Genomic DNA, 12,734 nt, shown 5'->3' with positions numbered 1-12,734 from the left:
GAAGAAAAGAAAAGATGGAATATATTTATACGTTTACCTTGTCTTAGTGAATGTACTGTATTTAATATCATGTAAACATATTCAGCACCCTGTCAATTCTTTGGCAAATGATTGATGCATGTCTTATTATGTCTGTCTGTATGAATTTTTGAAAGATGAAATTTTGAAATTATGAAATTAAGAATTTTTTTAAAGTTGTTGAAAAGAAAAACCAAGAATGAACAGTCCAATATCAACTTCCAGATAGAGATAATGCAAAATATTCAGTATCAACCACAAAATAAAACTAAAAAACTTAAAATTATTTACCGCATTTTAAATTTAAAATGGAACATCACACAATAAACTGCAGTTGAGATCGGTGTTTAAATGTGTGTTATTTATTTATTGATGACCAAAATTATTCGTACAATTATCTTTGCATACCTTTTTGTTGTTATCACTAAAATGTATTAAATAAAATTGCATTGGGAATTGTTATGATCTAAATTGATTTGAAATTTTGTCATTGGATAGTGCTGTCAATTGCCTAATAGGCCTACTGTAACTAAAAATTATTTCCCAACATTTTCTTTTGTCCACTATCCTGTTCTTTAAAAAAAAAAAAAAAAAATTCATTAAGTTCATACAAATTTATTCATTGATTAAAAAACATATCTTTTGAGTATCCGTTGATATCAATAGAAAAATAACAGGCCAAATACTGAAACAAATTTTGCAGCGCATGTAGCATTTCATACAAAAATATTTGAAATAGCATAAAAACATAAGGCACTGATGCATTAGAAACAACATAAGAATCTCCCAGGAGCTCCAGGAACTGTAATATGATTTGATGAAGAGGCAGTGGGTGTGGTCAATGAGTCATATGGCTCCTCCCTCTTTATTTGACTCCTCCCCCACATCATCATAGTCTGTTTTTAAAAACAAAAGCAAACTGATAATTTCATTGTTGTATAATATCAAGAAAATGCAATTACCTGCCTTCTTGTTTATTGTAGATGCCTTTATTGTTACACATATTTAGCCAATGCATTGGATATAATGCATTGCATTCAATGTTGTTATTTATTTTGTTTGTAAAAGATGGCTTATATTGTTTGGGCATAGATGTACAGTAATTGGTTATGTATGTATATGTGACTGTGCCAACCCATGTTGAGAGGAGCAGAAAAGTGCGATTATGTGTGTGCGCTAGAGGACTCCTAGAACTTTAAATGAACTCAGCCATCTTAGTTGAGTTTACTGGAGTTCAAGGACATGAAGAGGTGGACCGCTTGCACCTGCCTGGAGAAGGATCTGGGAAACTTTGGAGGAGTGTCAACCTAACGTCTGTTGTAAACAACAGGAGTATAAAAGACTGATGAACTGTTTGCCTCTTGGGATACTGATACGCCAGTGCCCCCGACGCCTAGAAGCCCAGAGCTGAGGACAAGAAACCCCAAGCAGAAGATAAGAAGCCCAGAGCTTACTACACCTTTGTTTCAAAACGTGATTATTGTATTTTATACTTAAACGATGAAGTTCTATTTGCCTTTATATTACTGTTTATTATAAAAAGAAAATAAACCAATTAAAAGAAATTTAATTGATTACAAAATCTGCCTACTGAGATTTATGATGCTGGAAGACTTTTAATGAGAACAGACCACAGAGGAGTCTTCTGACCAAATTGTACCTTTTGAATGCTTATGGTTTAGGTCAGATTTGACTTTCTTTACCTTACCTGAGAATAATAAAAATATAATAAAACATAATAAATAGGTAAAAGGTGTTAAGAGTAAAGTACACACCGTAAAACAGTACACATACATTATTTGATCCTCAGAGAATATCATATGAAATGAATTCATAACACATTTGCAATGAAAAAAAAAGATTTATCATGATCCAAATGCTTCAAATAGTATGAAAAAACACAGCTTCAGCTAGTTTTTTAGGTTACTAAAGTACAAATGCAGCTATATAAGACTCAAAAAGACAAATTCTTTATTTAATAATAATAATAGTTTATTTGTTCATAAGTAGTTGTAGTTGCAGTAGTGATAATTACAATGATAATATAGTTAAATTTTATTTAAATTGACAAATCTACTAAATCAATTATTTACTTAACTCATTATTTATTATTAATAATAATAACAAAACGTATTAAATAATGAAGGAAATAATTCATTTAATAAATGAACAACAATAATTGATCATTCATTATAAAATAATAAATGTCATACATAATAATAATTATTATTAAATAATTAATTAAATAAACCAAATTTAAAATTGGTAAAACTATAGATTTAATAAATGTAAAAAGTCAATAGATTTAATAATGTAATAATTGTTTAATGTAATTTTATTATTAATATTATTTTACATTTTGTTTTATTTTAAAATGAATAATACATTATTATCATTATTATTGTTGTTGATGTTGTTATTTTATTTATTTATTTTTTATTCTCCCTTGGTTGAAACCCCTTTATTAATTCTAAAATCTATTATTATTATTATAGAATAGTGAATTATAAATTATTATTATTACACTATTTTTCTCCCTTGGTGGAAACCTAATAATTAACCTAATAAAAAAACCTAATAATAATTCTAAAATGTATAATTAATTATTTTACATTAAATTTTAAATGATTATTATTAAACTATTTTTCTCCCCTGGTTCGTTGAAAGCGTGTGTGTTCTGACATCCACTCACCTCCAGCTCTGTGATCAGCGTCTTGAGTTCAGTTTCTGCAGTGACGTATGAGGTCAGAGGGGAAAACAGGCTGCTGTCGCTGTCGTTCCTCCTCCCTTCTCGAGCTTTCCTCTCCAGATTGTCCCTCTTCCTCCTCTCTCGTTCCTCCAGGCTCAGCTGGCTGGGGTGGACACGAGGAGAAGCGTCCTCTATGACGTCTAGAGACAGCGTGCCGAGGAAGCTGCTTCCTGCATCCCAATCACTGGGCTCTAATGTGGCATTATATGAAGCGGAGAAATCACTGGAGACTTGTTTTGATAAATCACTGGTTTCCACTTGAGCCACAAACCTTCCTTTTTCCTTTGTAATAATGTTTGTGTTGCCATCACTGTTCTCACAGTTTCTGCTGTGTTGTTTACTCCCATCCTCACTGTCCAAAGCTTGATCCCCAGTGGCTCTGTTCTGTTTCTGATAGGCTTTAGAGAACTTCTTCAGTTTCCTGTTCCTCTCCTGAGCTCCATGTGTGTTGGTGCTGGAAGAGTCGATACCGAAAACTTGTAGGTTAAACCTCATGGATAGATAGGAGCACAGGTAGCCTTTCCCAGAACCCACGTCTATCACCTGAGATGAAGAAACTGATGATGAAAAAGATGCAGTTCAGAACAAAAAATTTAACTAAACTATATTTGAAATGTTCTTACCTGTTTGACCCGGCAGCATTCAGCCAAACTAGCCACAACCTCAGACATTGCCTGCACCTCATGGGCTTTCTTACAGTTCATAAACTCATCTGGAACAGGAACTTTGCCTGATGACTCTCCTATGGAAATTACAGACAATGCATGAGATATAACCTTGTAATAACCTGAATGTGACGTGCATAATAATCACAATAAAGATCCAGAGTTGAATGTAAATGTGTTTTTCAGTGCTTCTGATCTGACTGCAGTTACCCGCTATAGAGTCTCCATATATCAGTGTCAGATTCTCCATCAGCTCTTCCAGCTGCATACACACCCCCAGACCCGGGAAACTGTGGGCTTTTGCTGCCCTCAGCAGGGCTGATATGTCCACCAGCTTCTTTGAGGCATTACAGAAACCAAAGGTGGTGTTTTCCTTTTCTAAAAGCAAAAACACTATTACTATGAAATACAGCTGATTAAATAGAGTCCAATGCACTTTAGTTCAATACATATATATATATATATATATATATATATATATATATATATATATATATATATATATATATATATATATATATATTGTATCATACAAATACAACATACTGGTAGGCTAGATCAAATTAATAATTTTAAATATTGATCAAATTAACCCTTTCATGCATGAATTATGATATCCTCAGTCAGGATTTTTTTCCTATGTGTTTTTATTGCTCTTAGGGCATGAAAAACAAGAATTAATTTTTATTTTATTTTTTTACAAATTTTTCAAAGAGATCTTCAGATGTCCACTTGAGTGGACAGCATGCATTTGGTTTAAACTTAAGATATACTAGATTTAATATAAGACAATAATCAAACACATAAAGTATGTGAATTTAACGAACTAATCAATACAATTATATCAAATCATGTGAAAACTATAAAATATATACAAAAAATATAAATGCAAAATATTGCAAAGGCTTCATACAGCTTCATACAAGTTGCACTTCACGTATCTTTGATATCAGAACATGAGGACGTGATTCCATCAGATTTTTCTACAGTCTGTCAAGGTACAACTGTGGAAACCACTCAGATGCTCCCTCCAGTGCACCAGAGTATGGAGATTTACCCTTATTAGCTGATAATTCTGATTATGTTCAAGATGGACATGCACATTTCTATCATAGCCCTCCTCTGAGAAAACCTAGCGATACGTTTTTTCAATCTCATCTGAAATGATCAGTGTTGAGGGTAACGCATTACAAGTAACATGCATAACGCATTCAGATAACTTTTTTGATGTTTCAAGTAAAGTAATGTGTTACAAGTAACATGCATTACCTAATCAGATTACTTTTTTATCTAACAAGTAATTAACTACAAGTAATGTGCATTACCTAATCAGATTACTTTTTTATGTAACGAGTAAAGAAACGCATTACAAGTAACATGCATTACGTAATCAGATTACTTTGTGATATTATGAGTAAAGAAACGCATTACAATAACGCATATTACATAATCAGATTACTTTTTGATGTTATGAGTAAGGAAACGCATTACAAGTAACATGCATTACGTAATCAGATTACTTTTTGATGTTATGAGTAAAAAAACAAATACAATAACATGCATTATAAAATCAGACTACTTTTTGATCTAACAAATAAAGTAATGCATTACAAGTGTCATACATATGTAATCACATGACTTTTTTCGATGTCAATGAAAATTACTTTCTAATAATACAAGTACATTTATTTACAGTAAAAAAAGTCACTGCAGATTAAGTTTTAAATTTCAAAAACAATATTCACATTATAATTATGAATTGTAGCTGAAATATAGCAGTTGATGCATGACGTCCACTACAGTGGACATGTGATTAATCAGAGTTTTCTCTCAATCTAAAATCAAAACTTGGAAAATTTTACTGTGATATGACTCATTAGATATTGCTTGATGCTGCAATATTTTTTTTACCTACAAGAGTCTCCTAGATTAGAAGGAATGGGTGGATATTCCGGAGCAACTTGGCATGTCTGACTGACCCTTGGCCATCTTGGTTTGGAGGGGGAAAAAATCGAAACACAAAGGCTTGCCACTTGATTGCAATTTATAGGATGATGCACAAGGGTCCAATGAAGAGGCTGATGTGCAACTTTGCCATAAAAACCCGTGCAAATTCAAGAAAATGCATTTTTAATAGCTGTCCACTGTAGTGACCACTATGCGTGAAAGGGTTAAATGATACTGCCGCAGACCATTTTGTCATTTTACTACATACAAAATAATGTACAGTGTTCTGAGTAAATGTTAAAGAAAATTATATTAAAACATATATTAGTCGTTATAATTCTGAGCAGTTTCTTATGTTGCGTAGTGTCATAATTAAACCACAACTTATAAATGATATAATTAAAAAAATAAAATAAAAATGTTTTGCATAACAATAAAACGATTTTTTTCTTTTTCCAGATTGAGTCCTTCTTACCTTCTACTGTCCCCGTGCGGTCATCAGTGGAACTGATAGACTGCAACACTTCTTCTGGACTCACACACATGAACGTGCTCCAAACATCACGCGTGAAAAAGTCCACTGTGTGCGCATTCGAGATGCTTAGCGATATGGAGAGAAAGCGCTTTACTTCATCTATTTTCCTTTTTAAAGTTTTAATAGGCAGGTCATTAAATGCCATTATTCACGGACCGAGAACAGTGAGAATTTCATGAGAGCTGCAGCTGTTGACACATTTTCTGTATTTAAGACATAAGTAGTCAAATAAAGAGATGATTCTTCTGAGCGACCAAATGTGCGGCCATGTTGGGTGTACTAGTCAGCGTTTTGTTCTATGAGCGAATAGAACATATTGCCCTCACACAAATGGCGCTTATTTTGATTAGTAATGCCTTGCGACCATACGCACGTAAACCTAAAAAGAAGAAGAAGAAGAAGACCATACGCACGTCATTATTGTGCGTCTCTGCACGAGAAGCATCCGTGTATTCCACATACTAGCGTCAAACATGGCACCGTTAAAACAAAACTCAAAAAGTCAAGGTCCGTTTAGAGAAAAACACTTCAATAACAAATTTTCACATGGTGGTTTATCACACAACGCCAAAAGAAAAAGAAAATGGGTTCCGGAGAACAAAGTTTTTGATGGTAGTTTAAAAGAGGGTGAGTTGACTTTAAATCCATAAACGTAACGTAAATACTTAACATTTAAGTAAATGTATTTCGATGTAGAAAACACTCATTAATTAAACACATTTTCAATAAAAATATGATATTATGTTACATCTTTTAAAAATCTAGTGTACTATTCACATGCCTAGTTCTTTGATATGTAATCTTTGCATTAATGATGTAAATTTTTTATACCATTTTCTAAAGAAAATAATTTAATTTTGAATAAATTGCAATAATGTATATTTGAATAGCGTAATAGATCCATAATAAAGGACTCAAATTTGAATGTTTTCTGTCTGAATCAACAAACTTCTTCGAAAGGAGAGGAAGAAAAATCAAGTATCAAAAGTTCAGTTAGAGGAGAAATTTCCAGAGCATCTGAGACATCTGTACCTGGCTGAAAAAGAACGACTAGATGAAGAAGAACAGGAGAAAAAGAAGAAAAGATGTGAAGGAAGAGCACTGGATAAAGAGACAGAGTCAGATGATGAACTAAACATGGGGTCGGATTCTTTAGATTCTCCTGAGAAACACGTCTTAAACACAACGACTGACCAAACTACCGACCCTGATCCTGATTCATCTAATAAACCAGCACAGTCTGACAGGTACAGTAACAGATAAGTGTATATATATATATATGTATGTATGTATGTATGTGTGTGTGTGTGTGTGTGTATACACATAAACACATAAACACATATACACATAAACACATATACACATATATATATATATATATATATATATATATATATATATATATGTGTGTGTGTGTGTGTGTGTATTATATTCAAATAATAGTCCATTTGCATCTGCAAAGCCACATTCCTGATTTGTGTCATCAGCTCCCACAAGGCCCCGTTCATCCAAAGGAAGCATAAAATGTCTTCGTATCAAAAGACAAAGCAAGAATATGAGAGGATGAAGGAGGAACGTGCAAAAAAAAAGAGAGGTGAGGCAACAGAAACTGGCCAATATAACCTTATTACATCTAACAAATGTACTCAGTGCTAGAGCCTACAAATGCAGTTCTTTTAAGGTCTATCAGTATGATGGAATTGTTGTACAGTTTTTCACTTCCTAATGAATTTCCTATTTGATGTTATTAAGATAGATCCATTATGTCATGCACATAAACATTTTCACCAGCCTTACATTCTTGGGAAAATGATTGACACATGTATTATTACGTTTGTTTTATTATGTGTGTCTCTTTAGGAATTCTTGAAGACAAATCTCAGCGTGAGGAGGCTCTGAAGAAATACAAGGAAAAGAAAATAGCAACATATCAGCTGTTGAAGAGAAAAACCAAGAAGGGTCAGCCCAACCTCAACCTGCAGATGGAGCTATTGCTGCAAAAGATTCAAGCGCAGCGCAAATAACTCACATCAGACTTAAAACTGTTTCAAGTTGTGTAAAGCATTTTAAAGTAAAAATGCACCATCACACAATAAAATGTGCAGTTTGGGTGAGTTTTTTTTTTACATAATGTGTATAACTGTGTCTTTACAGTAATAATTTTTTTGATTCAATTAGGTTCAATTATGCTTTACTTAAGTTAATTCAAGCTGACAGCAGCACAATAAATACTATTACTAAATACTATGGCAGTAAATTTATGGAAAAATGTGATTCCTAATAATAATCTATTAAGTGGTAAATCAATTTTATCATTATATTTAGGTTGATAAACTGCCTAACAGTTTTTCAACATTTTTAAATGTTTATAGTGTTTTGCATCATTTTCTTATTTCCTCTAACTGCCTTTTAAATATATATATATATATATATATATATATATATATATATATATATATATATATATATATAATTTGTGACAAACGTAATGAATAAATGGTATCTTTTGTTTATTAGGCAAAATATTGATATCAAAATAAAAAATAATAGGCAAAATATTAAAATACAAATACTACAAAATTTGTTTCAATGCATGTAACCTGTTATACAAAAATATTTCAGATAACAAAAACATGAATCTTTTAACAGCAGTTTAAGAAACCTCCATATCTCCAGGAACTCCAGGTGTGGTCAATGAGTCATATGGCTCCTCCCTCTTTATTTGACTCCTCCTCCACATCATCATAATCTGTTTTTAAAAACAAAAGCAAACTGATAATTTTCATTGTAATATTTACATCAAGATGTAGTTTAAATGAGAAACATAACAAATAAAAATAATATATGCTATAGAAAGGTTACAATAACCTACCCAACAGGTTCCTCTCATCTTCATTGCTGTTCTTCACATCATCATACTCCTCCTGATCTCCCTCTGATTCACATGTGAAATAAAAACCTCACATTGTAGTTTGTAAATCAGCTTGTGTCATTAATGATGTCATTGATCTCTTTCACCTCATGACTGTCTGAGATTATTAGATTTACTCCTGATAAAGTCGTGATGATTCATTAATGGTAGAAATGTTCAATATTAGTGGGTAAAGGTGATCATGAAATGCAGTTCTGTGTGACTCACCTTTTACTTCTCGAAAGATCTGTCCATTAATGATGACATCATCATAATGCTCTGGTGTGTCCACTACACATGAACATATAGACAGAACAAACATTGCATTATATCTTACAATGTAATGGGATTAATACATAATATTATAAATCACTATAAAAGGATTATGGAAAATACACCAATAACAATAAAAAGTAAACACCATTTTTGATAGAGTTCTGTCCACTTGTCATTACATCATCATAGCTCTCAGGTGTGTATTCTGTAAATTTAACATGAGACAATAATGTATATATATTTCTATATATACAGATTTGAATATATTTTAAATATTTCTTCCTATTATAGAATAACCGAACGACACCTGTCTCACGATCTGGTTTCAGTCCATCAGTGATGACATCATCATAGTATCCCGGTGTGATTTCCTTCATCTCTTCTGCATCAAAACATGTATAATTTGGGCATTTTTTTATATTTTTGGGAAACAAAATAAATGTGAAATATACTGTTGCAGGTTTTGGGTAATGAATGTTAGCTGTGTCCCAATTCAGAGGCTGCGTCCTCCGGTCGTCGCGTTTGAAGGCTGTATACCTCATCAAGGATGTCTTATTTAAGAGAAGTAACCGTAATAAAAATTGACTGTTATTCCTCATGAGGTGTAAAATACTGAAACTTCTTTCTTACTTTGCAATCTAACGGATATTTTTCTTAAATGAGACCGCCTCAATGACGTATGCAGTCTTCAGATGCGACCTCCGGAGGACACAGCCTCTGATTGGGACACAGCAGGATCACTGACCTTTCAGGACACTGCCATTGGTGACATCATCATAATATGCAGTCTTGAACTCTTTTTCTAATAAGATAAAAGTTTTAGTATTGTGAACAGTTGAATTAGTGTTAAAATGTGTGAAAAAAATTTTTTTTTACATTTGTAAATCAAATTATTGATTTGGATCTACTTCAGCTCTCTAACCTGAGAGAAACTCATCAGCATCTTCATACCCAGAATGCAGTTCTTCAGAGACGAGACTTCCTGTTAAAGGAAAGCAGAACAGTCAGAAACATGTTCATCATTCCATACAGACTGAATCCTCACTTCTCATTTGGATCATAAAGCATTGTGTTACTTACAACACAACACAAAAATTAATTACTTACATTTTAAAAGCATTAGAGGCTGAAATATCATGTTTTTTGTTTTAGGCCTATTAGCAAACACACATGTATCCTCACATTCCTCACTCCATTCCTCACAAACACAAATACACACACACACACCCACCTGCACCTAGACTTACTAACATATGAACCCCGCCTTATTACCCTCAAAATACACACAGGAAGAGACACTCACTGACTCACACACACACAACACACATGAACATGCACATGCACCTGCAGCTCTGTGGTTTTCTGTGAGGAATTCTCTGGTTTAAAGCCGGAGGTTTAACAGGACTAATAATAGATGAACATCAAGTGTCTGACAGACTCTCTTATTAATCATATTAAATAAGATTCACGGCTCATGTCTCACCTCTCTGAGTGAAGTGATTGTGTCTGTGATGAATCTCCTCATAAACGGCCTCAGTCGTCGTCCTGTGTCTCCTCTTAGAGAGAGCTGTGAGTGTAGACAGACAAACCTGCTGTCAGTTCACAACACATGACTGATCACACACTGAATAACACACAATATGACAGTCTCTGGATCTCTCCTACCTCTCCTTATCACTCTGTTCTGCTGAATCAGTATAAGCAGTGGCACTAAGAGCAGTAAGAGCAAAACTCCCAGTACAACCACAGGCACAGAGAGAGACACTGGAGGAGTTTGTGGAGGAGTGACTGATGTTGAGCGCACTGTCTGAGAAACTGGAGGAGAAGCTGATGTTGTTGTGGCAGGAGTAGTGGACACTGACAAATCTGGCAAATCTGACAAAACAGACACAGACAGATTAAAAATCATGCAAATACACAGTTAGTAGCACTAAAATGATGTGAAAATCACTATTATCGGTCAGTGTTTTGCTCTGACTTGCACAGGTGAGTCCAGCGTGCTCTTTGTGGGAGCAGTCAGTGTGGTTCTTCAGGGAGAGAGGACAGTCCCACAGGTGAATCTCATTCCCTCTGCACTCGACTCTGTTCAGCCACACAACACCTTCACCAGCACCAAAGACTGAATTCCCATCAGCCCTCAGTGCTGCTCCACAACCCAGCTGCCTGCAGACCACCTGAGCATCGCTGATGTCCCACAGATCAGCACAGACTGAACCCCACACAGCGTTATGATACACCTCCAGCCTCCCAGAGCACCGGCCCAAACCTCCACTCAGTCTGAGAGGAACATGATCTAAATCACACACAGCAACATCACTGACCAGCTTCAACACATTCACAACAAAACACACTGAAACTGAAATAAGATGGCTTTAAATGTATGATTAGTCGATTACATTTTTAAAAATTGTTTTTAAAAATACATTTTAATGGAAAACAGTCTTGAATTAAAAATCTTACTTGAACACTGTCTCTGGTGAGGAGATGGAGAGATAGAACATGTCAGACGACTCCGAGGAGACTCACGACTTTCCTCCTCTGAGATTAAATATTAAGAGAACTGAACATTAGGACTCAAAAATCATAACTTCTCTCAGTGAAACATATCAATGTGAAAACATAATTTAAGCCTCATAAATCATTTCAGGCTCTGTCCATCAAATTAGTTTAGTGTTTCAGAAACAGTTTATTCACCACATTATATACAAACACTGTGTTTAAAGAAACATAACTACTGAGACCATCTTACATTATTTAAACATAATCTCACTTGAGCAGGTGATTTTGGCCACTTCATCTCTATTGCAGTCATTCTGTCCCCAGGGTGAAGATGGACACTGCCACAGATTGGAATCATGTGGTCGACATTTCACTTTATCCAGCCAGTTACGAGCTGATTCCAGTCTTGGTGTAGAATCAGACACAACACCAGATCTTCCACAGTTCAGCTCTTGACAGATCAGACTCACTGTGTCTGTGTCCATCTGGTTCCAGCACACATTACCCCAGGATCCATTGTAGAAAACCTCCACATTCCCTTCACAGCCCTCAGTTAACCTGATCTCTTTAAACTCTAGATGGAAAGGGATGTGCATTAAAAATATTCAAGTTTAAGTTGTGCTTAACCTAAAATATCACCAAAATAACTGGTTTATACAAGGATAATGCACACTGGTAGCATCTGAAAAAGATACTTAATTATATTTTTATAATATATTATAAATCTTATGTACTACATGATTCTGCTTGGTCAAAACAAAAATATTTAAAAAGTAACAGCATCCATAGCATCCAAAATCAATCACATTACTTTACAGTTTACCTGAGCACACGACTCCTACATCCTCCTTGTGTTGACAGTCATGTTTCCCCCAGCCTGGAGAAGAGCAGTTCCACAGGGACGTCTCATTCCCCTCACACTCCACCTCATCCAGCCATATGGGTCCAGAACCAGGACCAAACCAGGCTGGTACCTGCTGGTTACTGAGGGCCACTCCACACTGCAGCTGTCTGCACACCACATGGGCATCTTTAATATCCCAGGAGTCATCACACACTGTCCCCCATGAGCCGCTGTGAAAAACCTCCAGCCTCCCTGCACAGTCTCCCCCAGAACCCACCAGCCTGATGGAC

The 12,734-nt window shown here is 34.6% G+C and overlaps 3 protein-coding genes across 3 annotated transcripts; 1 reads left to right on the top strand and 2 right to left on the bottom strand.

The window, feature by feature from the left end:
- Positions 1–360: 360 nt before the first annotated feature.
- On the bottom strand, positions 361–6,234 carry LOC311080713 (putative methyltransferase-like protein 25). Its single transcript, XM_084110812.1, has 5 exons — positions 5,855–6,234; positions 3,643–3,810; positions 3,391–3,509; positions 2,711–3,310; positions 361–914 (listed from the first exon to the last, which is right to left on the bottom strand). The coding sequence occupies exons 1-5, from the start codon at positions 6,057–6,059 to the stop codon at positions 783–785; spliced, it is 1,224 nt and encodes a 407-aa protein (XP_083966938.1). The 5' UTR covers positions 6,060–6,234; the 3' UTR covers positions 361–782.
- Positions 6,235–6,328: 94 nt separating this feature from the next.
- LOC311080734 (thyroid transcription factor 1-associated protein 26 homolog) lies at positions 6,329–8,081 on the top strand. Its single transcript, XM_084110850.1, has 4 exons — positions 6,329–6,541; positions 6,875–7,161; positions 7,402–7,508; positions 7,775–8,081. Exons 2-4 carry the CDS (start codon positions 7,052–7,054, stop codon positions 7,936–7,938), a joined length of 381 nt encoding a protein of 126 aa, XP_083966976.1. The 5' UTR covers positions 6,329–6,541; positions 6,875–7,051; the 3' UTR covers positions 7,939–8,081.
- LOC311082213 (scavenger receptor cysteine-rich domain-containing group B protein-like) lies at positions 7,741–12,196 on the bottom strand (the record flags this gene model as incomplete). Its single annotated transcript, XM_084112947.1, has 13 exons — positions 7,741–7,809; positions 8,577–8,663; positions 8,787–8,849; positions 9,054–9,116; positions 9,247–9,306; positions 9,409–9,483; positions 9,847–9,903; positions 10,024–10,083; positions 10,585–10,668; positions 10,767–10,976; positions 11,080–11,394; positions 11,562–11,639; positions 11,872–12,196. The coding sequence occupies 12 exons, from the start codon at positions 12,194–12,196 to the stop codon at positions 8,614–8,616; spliced, it is 1,440 nt and encodes a 479-aa protein (XP_083969073.1). The 3' UTR covers positions 7,741–7,809; positions 8,577–8,613.
- Between the last annotated feature and the right edge of the window lie 538 nt (positions 12,197–12,734).

The sequence above is a fragment of the Abramis brama genome, assembly GCF_963993115.1.
Source record: "Abramis brama genome assembly, chromosome: 4".
Taxonomy (NCBI): Eukaryota; Metazoa; Chordata; class Actinopteri; order Cypriniformes; family Leuciscidae; genus Abramis; species Abramis brama.
This window is presented reverse-complemented; position numbering and strand designations above follow the sequence as displayed.